This window comes from Narcine bancroftii, chromosome 5 (genome assembly GCF_036971445.1).
Source record: "Narcine bancroftii isolate sNarBan1 chromosome 5, sNarBan1.hap1, whole genome shotgun sequence".
Lineage (NCBI taxonomy): Eukaryota > Metazoa > Chordata > Chondrichthyes > Torpediniformes > Narcinidae > Narcine > Narcine bancroftii.
In genome coordinates, this window is record NC_091473.1 from 249,570,496 (window position 1) to 249,585,034 (window position 14,539).

The 14,539-nt window shown below is 44.6% G+C and overlaps 1 protein-coding gene across 8 annotated transcripts in view; it reads left to right on the plus strand.

The window, feature by feature from the left end:
- Nucleotides 1-532: 532 nt before the first annotated feature.
- Nucleotides 533-14,539, plus strand: part of plekha6 (pleckstrin homology domain containing, family A member 6) — a 293,601-nt gene continuing 279,594 nt past the window's right edge. For 3 of the 8 annotated variants that reach the window (XM_069942028.1, XM_069942032.1, XM_069942031.1), the window contains exons 1-3: nucleotides 533-763; nucleotides 2,565-2,641; nucleotides 2,755-2,812. In XM_069942028.1, the coding sequence (XP_069798129.1) occupies nucleotides 699-763; nucleotides 2,565-2,641; nucleotides 2,755-2,812 (200 nt within the window). In that variant the 5' untranslated portion in view covers nucleotides 533-698. The remainder of the gene's footprint in view (nucleotides 764-2,564; nucleotides 2,642-2,754; nucleotides 2,813-14,539) is intronic. The other 5 variants (XM_069942026.1, XM_069942027.1, XM_069942033.1 and 2 more) reach the window with 3 other exon arrangements.

Genomic DNA, 14,539 nt, shown 5'->3' on the forward strand with positions numbered 1-14,539 from the left:
ACACTACCCGACACCCACCATACCTCACCACCCCTCCCCTAAACTACCCTACATCCACCATACCTTGCCAACCCAACCCGACTCTACCCTACCCCCAACAATATCTCGTCAACCCTCCCCAACACTACTCCATCCCCACCATACCCCAACAACCCTCCCCTACAGTACCCCACCCCACCATACCCCAACCCTCCCCTACATTACCCTGCCCCCACCATACCCCAACCCTCCCCTACACTACCCTGCCCCCACCATACCCCAACAACCCTCCCCTACACCACCGTACCAACCTTCCCCTTCCCCACCATGCACACCAACCCTCCCCAACACTACCCTACCCCACCAAACCCCACCAACTCTCCCCTACCCCACCATAACTCGCCCACACTCCCCTTCCCATCTCCTTAACACCAACCCTGCCTGTCCACCGCCCTTACCTCTGAAACCCTGCCCTTCTCCCAACAACCAAAACAGCCCCGCCTCCACGTCGACCAGGTGTCAACCTGGTCCCCGCCGCCCGAGAGTGGAGCTCAGGGAGAGGCGGTGACTGGGAGATCGTGGCTCGGTTCCAGCTGCGGGAGCAGTGGGGCGGGAACGCTCACTCCCCGTCCACATCCTCCAAGGCTGAGATCCAGGAAGGATAGTCCTCCCTCCTCCTCCTCACCACTGGCCCCGGATCCGGCAGAACTTCGGGACCAATGGAGACCCTGCCCCAACACTGGAGCTACGCTGTGGCCCGGGACGGCCGCTTCTTTTTCATAAAGTTGGGTATTTGTTACTGAGAAGCCTCCTTTGAAGTTGCGAGTTGCTCTCCCTTTCTCTGAAAAGACACCGAACTGTTGGACGAACTCAGCCGGTCACGCAGCCTCCTCCGATGGACTTTGCGCCACCGGCTCAGTTTCTAGGGCAGTTCTGTGTGTTCCTTTTTACTACAATCGCAGCCTCTCTCTCTCTCTCTCCTCTTTTTCCTCTCTCCCTCTCTTTCCCCTTCCCCTCTCTCTCCTCCGTTCCCCTTCCTTTCTCCCTCTCTCCTCTCTCCTTCTCTTTACTCTCTCCCTCTCTCCTCTGTTTTCCTCTTTTCCTCTCTCCCTCCCTCTCTCCTCCCCTGCTCCCCTCTCCCTCCCCTGCTCCCCTCTCCCTCCCCTGCTCCCCTCTCCCTCCCCTGCTCCCCTCTCCCTCCCCTGCTCCCCTCTCCCTCCCCTGCTCCCCTCTCCCTCCCCTGCTCCCCTCTCCCTCCCCTGCTCCCCTCTCCCTCCCCTGCTCCCCTCTCCCTCCCCTGCTCCCCTCTCCCTCCCCTGCTCCCCTCTCCCTCCCCTGCTCCCCTCTCCCTCCCCTGCTCCCCTCTCCCTCCCCTGCTCCCCTCTCCCTCCCCTGCTCCCCTCTCCCTCCCCTGCTCCCCTCTCCCTCCCCTGCTCCCCTCTCCCTCCCCTGCTCCCCTCTCCCTCCCCTGCTCCCCTCTCCCTCCCCTGCTCCCCTCTCCCTCCCCTGCTCCCCTCTCCCTCCCCTGCTCCCCTCTCCCTCCCCTGCTCCCCTCTCCCTCCCCTGCTCCCCTCTCCCTCCCCTGCTCCCCTCTCCCTCCCCTGCTCCCCTCTCCCTCCCCTGCTCCCCTCTCCCTCCCCTGCTCCCCTCTCCCTCCCCTGCTCCCCTCTCCCTCCCCTGCTCCCCTCTCCCTCCCCTGCTCCCCTCTCCCTCCCCTGCTCCCCTCTCCCTCCCCTGCTCCCCTCTCCCTCCCCTGCTCCCCTCTCCCTCCCCTGCTCCCCTCTCCCTCCCCTGCTCCCCTCTCCCTCCCCTGCTCCCCTCTCCCTCCCCTGCTCCCCTCTCCCTCCCCTGCTCCCCTCTCCCTCCCCTGCTCCCCTCTCCCTCCCCTGCTCCCCTCTCCCTCCCCTGCTCCCCTCTCCCTCCCCTGCTCCCCTCTCCCTCCCCTGCTCCCCTCTCCCTCCCCTGCTCCCCTCTCCCTCCCCTGCTCCCCTCTCCCTCCCCTGCTCCCCTCTCCCTCCCCTGCTCCCCTCTCCCTCCCCTGCTCCCCTCTCCCTCCCCTGCTCCCCTCTCCCTCCCCTGCTCCCCTCTCCCTCCCCTGCTCCCCTCTCCCTCCCCTGCTCCCCTCTCCCTCCCCTGCTCCCCTCTCCCTCCCCTGCTCCCCTCTCCCTCCCCTGCTCCCCTCTCCCTCCCCTGCTCCCCTCTCCCTCCCCTGCTCCCCTCTCCCTCCCCTGCTCCCCTCTCCCTCCCCTGCTCCCCTCTCCCTCCCCTGCTCCCCTCTCCCTCCCCTGCTCCCCTCTCCCTCCCCTGCTCCCCTCTCCCTCCCCTGCTCCCCTCTCCCTCCCCTGCTCCCCTCTCCCTCCCCTGCTCCCCTCTCCCTCCCCTGCTCCCCTCTCCCTCCCCTGCTCCCCTCTCCCTCCCCTGCTCCCCTCTCCCTCCCCTGCTCCCCTCTCCCTCCCCTGCTCCCCTCTCCCTCCCCTGCTCCCCTCTCCCTCCCCTGCTCCCCTCTCTCTCTCTCTCTCTCTCTGCAGTGCGAAGCATTGGTTTATTCTCATCTCCCATCCACTCATTTTGGGTCTGATCTGCAGCGATTTGATGCGTTCCACCAGCTGGCTCCATCCCGGGACAGGACAGGCGTTCTGGACCGGACACCGGCGCCACTTAGGTAAGCCCTGGCTGTGAGAAGCACTGAGGAGTGGACACGCTGATGAAACATTGTTATTACTATATTTCCAATGTGTTTTTTTTCCCTTATATATTTTATCAATTTAACCCCAGGACTACTCCCTGGATGGGAACAAGGATTCACCTTTGAAGGCGCCACCTATTTTATTAAGTGAGTAGAAATGCCTTCATTTAACCCTGACTCCCAGGTCAATGCAAACGTAGTTTCTCACTTGTTAAAGATGTTTTTAACTATAGTGTCATTCTTTGATGAAGGGATGACTGCGGTTTGCTCTGGTTTCCTAATATTTCAGCCTCTCCTATCGATTAGCTATTTAATTGAATGGAATCAGAAATTAATTGCAATTCTCATATTTGGGCACCTTTCCAGAGGTCGTCGTGAGTGGAAGGGGGGAGGGGGAGGGGGGGGTGAAATTAACGCCCATCTGAAATGGCTAATCTTGCATGGCAGCTTTTGGACAACTGCCCCGCCGATTTGTGGAGTGATTCAGCAAGAGAGGTTCAATGTTTACCGTTCACCCTTTCAGCAGTGAGTTTCTGAATGATTTGAAGACTGTCCGGTATTTGATAGCAACGTTCTGGTCCCTGTAACCTGGATACATGCAATGAGTGGGGTAGGGCCGCGAAGCGTGGTCAGGTAAACAAATCTTTGACCGAACTCATGGTGTAAATGAAAATGCATCTTGAAAGAAAAATAGCTACAGTTCCAGTGCAGTGTGTCATTTCATCCTGGTATGAATAGGACACTTGGATCTTTGATCTTGTTCATTTTCCATTGCTTATACCACTTGGAGATAGTGAGTGAATGTGAGAGAGAGAGGGAATGCGAGAGAGAGGAAAGAGATTAAGAGAGGGAGTTTCAGTTTCAGCTACAGGTGAGTCAAACATTTTTGGTTCTACTTCACCCAAATTGACTTTGAAATCAGGCACAGTCTCAGAATGAAAGGACAGTCTTTGAGAAGAGAGATGAGGAGAAATATCTTCATGTAGAGGTTGGTGAATCTATAGAATTCGCTGCCACAAATGGCTGTGGAGGCCAAGTCAGTGGCGAGACTTAAAGCAGAAGGCTTGGATTTGTGAGGGCGTCAAAGGTTATGAGGAGAATGGGGTTGAAAGGACCCCATACATCAGCCATAATTTGAATGGGGAAGCAGACTCGATGGACTGAATGGCCTAATTCTGCTTCTACCTCTTGTGGTCTTGCAAAATTATTAGTGAAGGTCAAAAGGATTAGGGTCTGTACCTTGAGCATGCAAGATTGGGTGATGGGGTCAACTAGATTGTTTAAGATGTTGATTGTTGATTTGGTTACCTGCTTTTTTGTTGGTGGGATATCCTGATTGAAGGAGAAAATCCTCAAGTGGAGGATGATGTCAGAAAAATATTTACTCAAAGGTTTTGAAGGGCTGATCAATATTTGAAGTGGATGGAACCACCACGTGTCAGTTCCAAACAACTATAATAGTTTATTGCCATAGACACAAGTCCAATGAACATATGTGGATAGTTGAATGGGCTTGAGGGCCTGAATGGTCTTCATGTGTTTTTGTTTCTTTCTCTCTGATGCTTGTTGTTATAGATCTTTTGATGTTTTAGCTGCAGATTGAGGAGACGAGTTGGAGCCAGATTTCCAATATTATCAAGTATGTTTCCATTGCAGGCAGTTTTGCAGGAATTGGAAGCAAGTCTTGCTGTGTGCGCCATGGGAGCGTGATCGATGTGTTCAGACCATCAAATCACGGGCTTTAATGGGTTATGTTTCTTTTGAACAGGGGATTGTATCTCAATGTAATTGTGCCTGTGCTCTAATCCTTGTGCTGTAATGTCTGGCTCATTCATTTCTTGAGGTTTGCTGAATAGTGTGCAACTTTAAAACTATTCATAGAATGTAACAACGAACTGAAAAAAATAATCCATGAAGCAGAGACAGCGATTCGTATAATTAAGCTTTTTTTTAATTGAAGCTTTGCTCTGGAAACACTTAGCACAACTATTCCCAGTTAAACGGCTTTGATGTTTGTTTATCATAAAAATTATAACCCCCAAACACAACAACCATTGATCAATTTTTGATATGTGTCAATAATCTGATCAAACTCTCTATGCCCCCTGCTGAAGGGATTGCACAATACATTTTTGTAGAATGGATTATTTCATTCAACATTCACTCTTCCAATGTAGTGTTGGGAAGAGTGAGATGACAAATATTTTAATTTGCACTGTTGTACTGTGGTTTAATAATACATTTTAGTGGAAATGACTTGTTTTGAAGACAGTACAGAGTTGCCTGGATGGTCTTGTGCTGCCTTTGCATAACTGTGAATTGTTTTTATTTTGTTCATCCACAGAACAATATGTTTGACATCAGCACCATTTTAACCGTCCTCCCATATATTTGTGAGGAATTTGTGAACGATGTCTCTCTTGCTTGCTATTGTTGTAGGCAACATTGATGAGGTTAAGGCCTATTCTGCTACCTTAAATCATATGGCAATAAATCGGTGGTTAAACTAATATATATCACGAATATGGAAATGTTGGAGCTGATGGCCTCCTTTCGTGTTGTAATGAGACCTCGACTATCCTGTGTTCACTGGATTACCAATAAGTGGTCATTCTGCCTCGCCCAAAGTGAAAAGGACTCTCAGGTTGTATGTGATGGCATGTATGTACTCCGACATCGCATACAGTTAGGGCAACGCCTTTACATCGCCAGCAATCGGGACCGGACTGGGGTTCAAATCCCGAGCTGTCTGTAAGGAGCTTGCACGTTCTCCTCATGTCTGCGTGGGTTTTCTCTGGGGGCTCCGGTTTCCTCCCACTCTTCAAAAATGTACTTGGGTGTAAATTAATGGGGTGCAAATTGTGACTGCACGGACTTGTTGGGCCAGTTACCATGTTGTAGGTCTAAATTTAAAAATATCTGACAATTTGAATCTAATTTTTTTAAAAAATTTTTATTTTTGAGGGTGTTGGTTGGGAGGAGAAAAAGAGACTTGAGAGATTGCCTATACTTTATGCGATTGATTTACATAATGAATATGTTTCATTGCATCTAGATGATTTTTGTTTGGTGTCGGCAAGGTTGAAGGCAATGGAGAGATTTTGCTTTGAATGTCACCTGACTCAAAATTCATAAGGGTGCTTGGGTTATTATCTGTGCCTAGTCTGTTCCTCAGATGATGGTTTGTAGGCTGTATGGCTCAGAATGAAGTCCCACAGCAGGTGATATTACTAATTATCCGTCACACCGGCTGTGAAGTAGGTGGGATATTTATGGTAGAAAAAGTGTTCATGTTCAACAGTGAATAGCACAGCTGTCTCGAGGGTTGCCTGTGCAGCATAGAGTTGTCATGGTTAGTTCCTCTGCTTCCCTTGGCTCAGCATTTTCAGGTTTTTTTTCGTTTCTGAGTGCATTCCTTCTGGATAGTCCTGATTCCATCTACGTCCCAAAGATGTTAATTGGCCATTGTGAATTACTCCTAGTGTAGGGAGATGATAGGAGAATCTGGGTGGAGTTGATGGGCAGATGAAAAAGATTAAGGGAATGGGGTTGAGAGCTAGAAGGTCTTGATGGGTCAAATGGCATTCTGTATCACAAGAGCTGTGAAATATAAAGAGCTGCTTTAACTGCTCTTGCAAGATTTCTGGGAGAAGATTTTGAATTTCCAAAGAATTAGAGTAGGTTGTGATTGGTAGAGGATTACTTAAGATGGTCTGTGGGTAGGAAGAAAGGTTGTGAACCACTTACTCTTGACCCAATTTTTTCTGAAATAACATTTTGCTTGAGAAAAATTGCCATTGACCTATTTCTTTTAGAGATATGAAACCGTGCACATAACGAGTCAATAACGAGCCAATCTCTTACTAATCACAGAACACCTATGGTATAGGGATTGCTTAAAGTGGTATGCGAGTGGATAGAAAAAGTTTGAGAACCACTGCTAAGGTGAGGGAACATTCAAGTAGGAGTTGTGGGGTGGAACCCTTCCAGAACTGCTGTAGAGCTCCCTGAAACAACGCAGACAAAAACTAACTGGGTCATTAACCAACGTCAGGGCAGGTTTGGTTGTGGGTTAACCAGATGTGGAAGATTTTGTTTGGGAGATACACCAGCAGTTCAATCTCTTTCCAATGTGTTATGAGTCAACATCGAAGCAATAGGTTGTAGTCAACATGTTGGGATAGCAGATAATTAGAAAGGCAATTAGTCTGACTTTACTGCAGAATAATGGTTTGACACTGACTAGAAGGTCTGTAGGGCCTGTTCCATTTTTTAAGACATACTGCATGGTAAGGGGCCTTCCGGCTCACAACCTTTGCTACCCAATTAACCTACATCCCCAGTATGTTTTGGGGGGTGGGGGGAAGGAAACTGGAGAACCCAGAAGAAACCTACCCAGACATGAAGAGAACATAAACTCCTTACAGACAGTGCCGGATTCGAACCCTGGTCAGTGGTGCTGTAACAGCGTTGCACTAACTGCTATGCTAAACATGCCCTTTTGTGCTCTGTTCTATGGTTTTGGAGTACAAGAGACTGTAAGCCTTGTTATTTCAAGAATTTGAGACTATTGTAGTACATGTCACGGTTTGTAAGGAATGTTATTCTTGTCAGAAAGAAAGCTGGATTAGTTGTTAAGTTGAGGAGAAACTGAGGGGGAGGGGTTGTCCTCTTGCATAGAATGGGCAAAACTCTCAAGTTTGAAAAATGTGACAGGATCTCATTTAAAATGTCTAAACCCATTGGTGGCATAGGATAGATGAGAGGCTGTTTCCCTTGGCTGGAAATTGGCTGTGGTCTCAGGAGAAAAAAGCTGGCTTTTTTTTCCTGGAGCAATTTTTTTTCTCTCTCCAACGATATGTGAATTACTGGAATATTCCGTTGCAGAGAGCCGTGGATGTTCAGCCGTTCTGGTCATTCAAGGCTGGTTTATGAACATCAGTTAGATGCATGACACGTGGAGCTGAGGGAAAAAATTCAGATTTTAGATTTATTGTCAGTACATTCTGTGGGTGAGGCAGAATTACCACTTGCCCGTAGTGCAAAAAAACTACACAATGTACAGATATAAAGAAATGTAAACAAACTGTGCAATACAGAGAAGAAGAAAAAGTCAAGTCCACAAGTAAGAGTCCCTGATTGAGTTTGTCATTGAGGTGTTTGATGCTGGAGGGGAAGCAGCTGTTCCTGAACTTGGTGGGTGTGAATCTTGTAGCACCTATATCTCTTTCCTGATGGCAGCAGCGAGAACAGAGTATGCTGGGTTGTGTGGATCCTTGATGATCGCTGCTGCTCTCCGACAGCAGCGTTCCCTGTAGATGTTCTTAATGGTGGGGAGGGTTTTTCCAGTGATGTCCTGGACTGTGTCCACTACCTTTTTGCAGGGCTTTACGCTCAGGGGTATTGGTGTTCCCCTACCAGACCATGATGCAGCCGGTCAGCACCCTTTCCACCAGACTAGAAATTTGCCAGGGTTTTTGTGTCATACCAAACCTCCTCAAACTCCTGAGGAAGTTGAGGTGCTGAGTGTTGAAGGTGGCTTGAAGCGGGCAGAAGTTGGTTACAGTATGTTCTTCTGTTTGTTTTCACACATTTGAGATGCTGCCAAAAGATTTGAAGAGGTGCAGCTGGAAGCTAAATTCAGAGAGAGTGAAAGTTAGGACTGGGATGTCATTCCTGGGTGCAGGAAGTAGACCTGTCTGTACAGGATCTGCAGATTTTGAATTACTGGAATATTCTGCTGCAGAGAGCTGTGGATGTTCAGTCATTCTGTTTATTAAAGGCTTGTTTATGGACACCAAATGGATGCATAACAAGTGGAGCTGTAACCTCTGCTGGCTCCAGCTTGGATTATTCTGACATAGAAACTACCTGCTGAGTTAGGATAGCAAAGTTGTTTCTGCAGCTGATAAGAGCACGATCTTTAAAGTTCCTTCCTGCAGACTGGGATTCAATATTCAGCCAATGGTGTCCAGAAAAATTGTTGAACCTGAAGCAAGTGTCCACAAAATACACAGCAGTCCTTTAGAATAAGAATTCATCGCCATAAACATGCCATAAAATTTGTAAATTTATTTTTCTTATTAAAATATTTTAAATCCTATCTAAAGCATTAAGCATTAAACATTTCACTTATACAATATTACAATTATATTTAAGAAATTTTCTCAAAATGTGAACTTAATTCCAAACTACAATTTTCATAATATATCAAAACATAATAATGAAAAGGAACAGAGAAAAAGAAACCCAGTCCGGATGGGAAAAAAAATGGAAGAAGAAAACATTGTTTCTTTACAGGTAAGTTATATTTGTGTACAAAAAAAAACTTTTTTAAAAAAAAAGGGGAATTTACAATTCTTGGGCATATCTTCACATTCTATAATATAAACCGTGTTTACAATTCGCAATTAAACAAGCATTAATTTAATATATTATCAAAAGAGAAAAAAATAGCCTCCCCCTCCCCCCCCCCCCCTTTCATCAATCCCCCATCTCTAAACAAGATTAACTAAATTTAAAAATATACTTGGGAATCGAGTGATGGCAACCAGAAACCAGACAGCACATCACCAAAGCATCCAAACACCTTAGTTCTTTAGATTATGATAATAATCCATGAGTAGGCCCCATATCTTATGGAAATTAGACTTTACATTTTTAATGGTTTATCTGATTTTTTTCTCTCCAAACATAGTAGGACATGAATATGTGTAGGTGGAATGTTGCCTTTCCATTTCATCAAGATTGCCTGTCCAGCTATCAGAGAAGTGAAAGATAACATTCGCTCTGAAGCTGACGTCAGTAAAATATCCTCTTCTTGGGGGGGGAAAAAAAACAAGTAAACCAATTAAGGGACAGGGTTCGACTTTGATCTTAACTATATCACTGACACAGTTTGAAAAATGATTTTCCAAAATTTTTCGAAACAAGAGCAATGAAGCCTCAAAGATTTTACATTTGTCACATAATCGATCAATATCAGAATAAAATCAAGATATTTTGCCTTTAGGTATATGTACTCTGTACAGGAGTAGTTCACGGACAAGTTTCTCTTATGTCTTGGTGTGAGCTTGCAGGCGCCTCAGATTGAAGAGACTGCCATCCGTGCGGTATCGGATGTAAACAGCGTCTTCATTGTTGAGGTCTTTCATGGCTTGGTTCAGCATCATGCTGAAGAAGATTGAAAAGAGGGTTGGTGCGAGAACACAGCCTTGCTTCAAGCCATTGTTAATGGAGAAGGGTTCAGACTGTGCACCACCTTGAATCGCAAGAAACAATGTCGTGCACAAAAGGAGGTCTCATTAATCAGATTAAGAGTTAGTAAGATGCCAATCCTCAAGTTGTCGGCTGAATCACAAATGGCAATGAGGAAGCGTACCGGAGGGAGATCGATCAGCTCGTTGAATGGTGTAACAACAACAGCCTTGTGTTCACCATCAGCAAAAACCAGGGAGATGATTGTGGACTTCAAGAGGAAGTCAGGGGAATACGACCTAGTCCTCATCGAGGGCTCAGTGGTGGAGTGGGTCAAGATCTTCAAATTCCTGGGTGTTAACATCTCCGAGGATCTGCCGTAGTGCCTCCGTGTTGATGAAATCACAAAGAAAGCTTGCCAGTGGTTATACTTTGTGAGGTGTCTGAGGCAATTTGGTATGTCATCGAAGACTCTCGAAAACTTCTACAGGTGTACCATGGAGAGGATTTTGGCTGGTGGTATCACTGTCTGGTATGGAGGCACCATCTCTCAGGACAAGAATAAACTCCAGAGGGTCGTTAACTCAGCCTGTGAAATCACAGGCACCAGACTTCACTCCATCGAGGACATTTACATCTTAAAAAAAAAAGCAGCCTCTATCCTCAAAGACCCCCACTACCACCCAGAGCCATGCCCTCTTCACTCTGCTACCATCAGGAAAAAGGTACAGGAGCCTAAAGACGAGCACTCAGCAGAATAAGGACAGCATCTTCCCCGCTGCCATCAGATTTCTGATTAATCAATGAACCAAAGACATTGCTTTATTTTTCGTGGACTATTATTGTTAATATAATTTTATTTTTTAATATAGTAATGTCATAAGATGGTTAAAATATACTTCCACTCTGATGCTGCCGCAAAACACTGAATTTCATGACTTGTTCCTGACAATAAATCCTAATTCTGAAGTGATAAATTCAAGTCGAATTCCAAATCATTCTTGATCTTAACTAGCAAGGCTATTCTTAAATCTAACAAATTATTGAAAATAATTGACATTGAGCTTCTGAAAGAGCTGTAAATCAACAAATAAATCAAAAATGTTTGTCTCAGGAATTCGTGGAAAATCAGAGCTTGGAATGAAAAAAATGTCTGACTTGTAAATAGCTAAAAAAATGAATGTTTGATACTTTAAATTTTGCTGCCAATTCTTTGAAGGAAGCAAAATGATCTTGAATAAAAAGATCTTTAAAACATTTAATACCTAGTCTATTCCAATCATTAAAACCTATAATCTAATGAAGGAGGTTGAAAAAAGTGATTAGATATAATAGGGCTGGCAAGAGAAAAACTCGAAAGCCAAAAATCTTTCTAAAATTGTGCCCGTATTCTCAGCCTTTGTCTCATTATTGGATTGTCAGTCAATTAATTTATAAAAAAGAAAAGAGTAAAAATGACCCTAAAATTGCTAACATAAAATAATTTTTAGAAAAATTGATTCCATTTCTACCCAAGAAGGGCAGTCGATAGGTTTATCAAAATGTAACTAAAGGAGCAAATTATGTATATTGACAGCTCAATAATAAAATCTAAAATTTGGAAATGCCAATCCACTATTCATTTTAGGCGAAGGTGTTTTCCTTGTCATGTGTAAGAGGAGGTAAAAAGCTTTTGATTGCTGTGAGTTGGTATGAATTGAGGAAGTAGGACATGAATATAATAATTTAATCCATTTAATAAAATCTAGACCAAAATTATTTTTTCTAAAATGAAAAATAGATAGTCCCATTACTCCCAATCAAAAGCCTTCTCATCATTAATGAAAGAACACATTCAGTGGTAGGAATAGAGAGTAAATGCTAGATATTCAATTATCGATATACATTAAAATATAAATAACAACTCTTAATAAAAACCAGTTTGATCCTCAGAAATAATGGTAACATATTCTCTAATGTATGGGCCAAAATTTTGGACAAAATCTTCATATCCATTTTGAGTAAAGAAATAGGGCTATATGGTGCATATTTAGAAGGTTCTTCTTTCAAAACCAGTGATATACAGGCCTCATTAAAAGATAATGGAAGCTTCCCACTTTTAAATGAATCATCAGTCACAGAACTTAAATGAGGAACAAGCCTTTTGAAGAAAGATTTATAATATTTGACAGGATATCCATTTGGTCCTGGAGATTCACCAGATTGAGGAAGGAAATTGCTAGTAATATTTCCTCTTGAGAAATTGTATATCTATTCTGAGAAAGCGTGAGCAAATTTAGATGGTCCAGGAAATCCAACATTTAAAGCATAATCTTTATTAAATTCAGAAGTATAAAGGAATAGAATTCTCTATTCTAACCTTTATACTTATTTTAAAATAATCAGTAGTCATCATGCCATCTCCCATCCATTTTGTTTTTTTTAGCAGACTTTCCTTTCAGTTAACTAGCCAACAGCTTACCTGATTTTTCACCAAGGATATAAAAATGACTTACTCCTCAACAGTAGACAGAGATCAAATTTAGTTTTCATTTCGACTCTTTTAAATAAATCCTGTTTTTTATCTTGAACGTAAATTGATTTTTTTGATCTAATTAATTAATTCCAATCTTTATTTGTAGTTTTCTTAATATTAGCTGTATAAAGAAATAATTTCCCCTCTCAGATAAGCTTTTATTGTATCCCATACAATCAAGTTAGACATAGTTGGGGAAGAATTAGTAGTAAAGAAAAAACTATATTTGTTTTTCCATAACATTTAAAAATCCTTATCTGAGAGTAAAGTAGAATTAAATTGCAAATGCCTTTTTGTGAAAGGAATGTCAGAAAAATTTAAAGTCAAAATAACAAGAGCATGATCAGATATAACTATTCCTTGATATTCACATGGTCATTGATAACTATTAGAAAATAATCAATTCTAGAATAGGAATGGTGCACATTTGGAAAAAAAAATTTCTATTATTAGGATATAAAAATGTCAAACATCTGAAATACCAAAATTTGATTTAAAGAAAAAAAGGAATGAATTACAGCGACTGATTTGGTAAGAACAGCCAGTCTAGAGGTTGAACGATGTAGAACAGGATTTAAATGACAAAATGAAAGTGAACCCTCCCTCCCAAATCAAAGACTCAGATCAGGTAAGGCTGAAAAAAAAATCTTTCAAAAAAAATACCGGCTGATCAATGTTTGGGGTGTACTCATTAGCTAAAACAACAATTTTATTATATAATTTACTTGTAAGAATAAAGAAGTGACCTTGTTTATCTGATGTGGTTTATAAAGTACAAAATGAAATATTTTGATTAATTAAAATAGAGACTCCCCATACTTTAGCATCAAATGAGCAATGAAAACATTGCCCCTTCCATTTGAATATTAACCTATTCTTGCCAGAGTTCCTAATGTGATTCTCTTTAAATATCTGCCTTTAAATGCCTAACATGGGCAAATACCCTCTGGCATTTAATTGTTCCATTCATGCCCTTCTTTCTTTGGCTTGGCTTCGCGGACGAAGATTTATGGAGGGGGTAAAAAGTCCACGTCAGCTGCAGGCTCGTTTGTGGCTGACCAGTCCGATGCGGGACAGGCAGACACGATTGCAGCGGTTGCAAGGGAAAATTGGTTGGTTGGGGTTGGGTGTTGGGTTTTTCCTCCTTTGCCTTTTGTCAGTGAGGTGGGCTCTGCGGTCTTCTTCAAAGGAGGCTGCTGCCCGCCAAACTGTGAGGCGCCAAGATGCACGGTTTGAGGCGTTATCAGCCCACTGGCGGTGGTCAATGTGGCAGGCACCAAGAGATTTCTTTAGGCAGTCCTTGTACCTTTTCTTTGGTGCACCTCTGTCACGGTGGCCAGTGGAGAGCTCGCCATATAATACGATCTTGGGAAGGCGATGGTCCTCCATTCTGGAGACGTGACCCATCCAGCGCAGCTGGATCTTCAGCAGCGTGGACTCGATGCTGTCGACCTCTGCCATCTCGAGTACCTCGACGTTAGGGGTGTGAGCGCTCCAATGGATGTTGAGGATGGAGCGGAGACAACGCTGGTGGAAGCGTTCTAGGAGCCGTAGGTGGTGCCGGTAGAGGACCCATGATTCGGAGCCGAACAGGAGTGTGGGTATGACAACGGCTCTGTATACGCTTATCTTTGTGAGGTTTTTCAGTTGGTTGTTTTTCCAGACTCTTGTGTAGTCTTCCAAAGGCGCTATTTGCCTTGGCGAGTCTGTTGTCTATCTCATTGTCGATCCTTGCATCTGATGAAATGGTGCAGCCGAGATAGGTAAACTGGTTGACCGTTTGGAGTTTTGTGTGCCCGATGGAGATGTGGGGGGGCTGGTAGTCATGGTGGGGAGCTGGCTGATGGAGGACCTCAGTTTTCTTCAGGCTGACTTCCAGGCCAAACGTTTTGGCAGTTTCCGCAAAGCAGGACGTCAAGCGCTGAAGAGCTGGCTCTGAATGGGCAACTAAAGCGGCATCATCTGCAAAGAGTAGTTCACGGACAAGTTTCTCTTGTGTCTTGGTGTGAGCTTGCAGGCGCCTCAGATTGAAGAGACTGCCATCCGTGCGGTACCGGATGTAAACAGCGTCTTCATTGTTGGGGTCTTTCATGGCTTGGTTCAGCATCATGCTGAAGAAGATTGAAAAGAGGGTTGGTGCGAGAACACAGCCTTGCTTCACG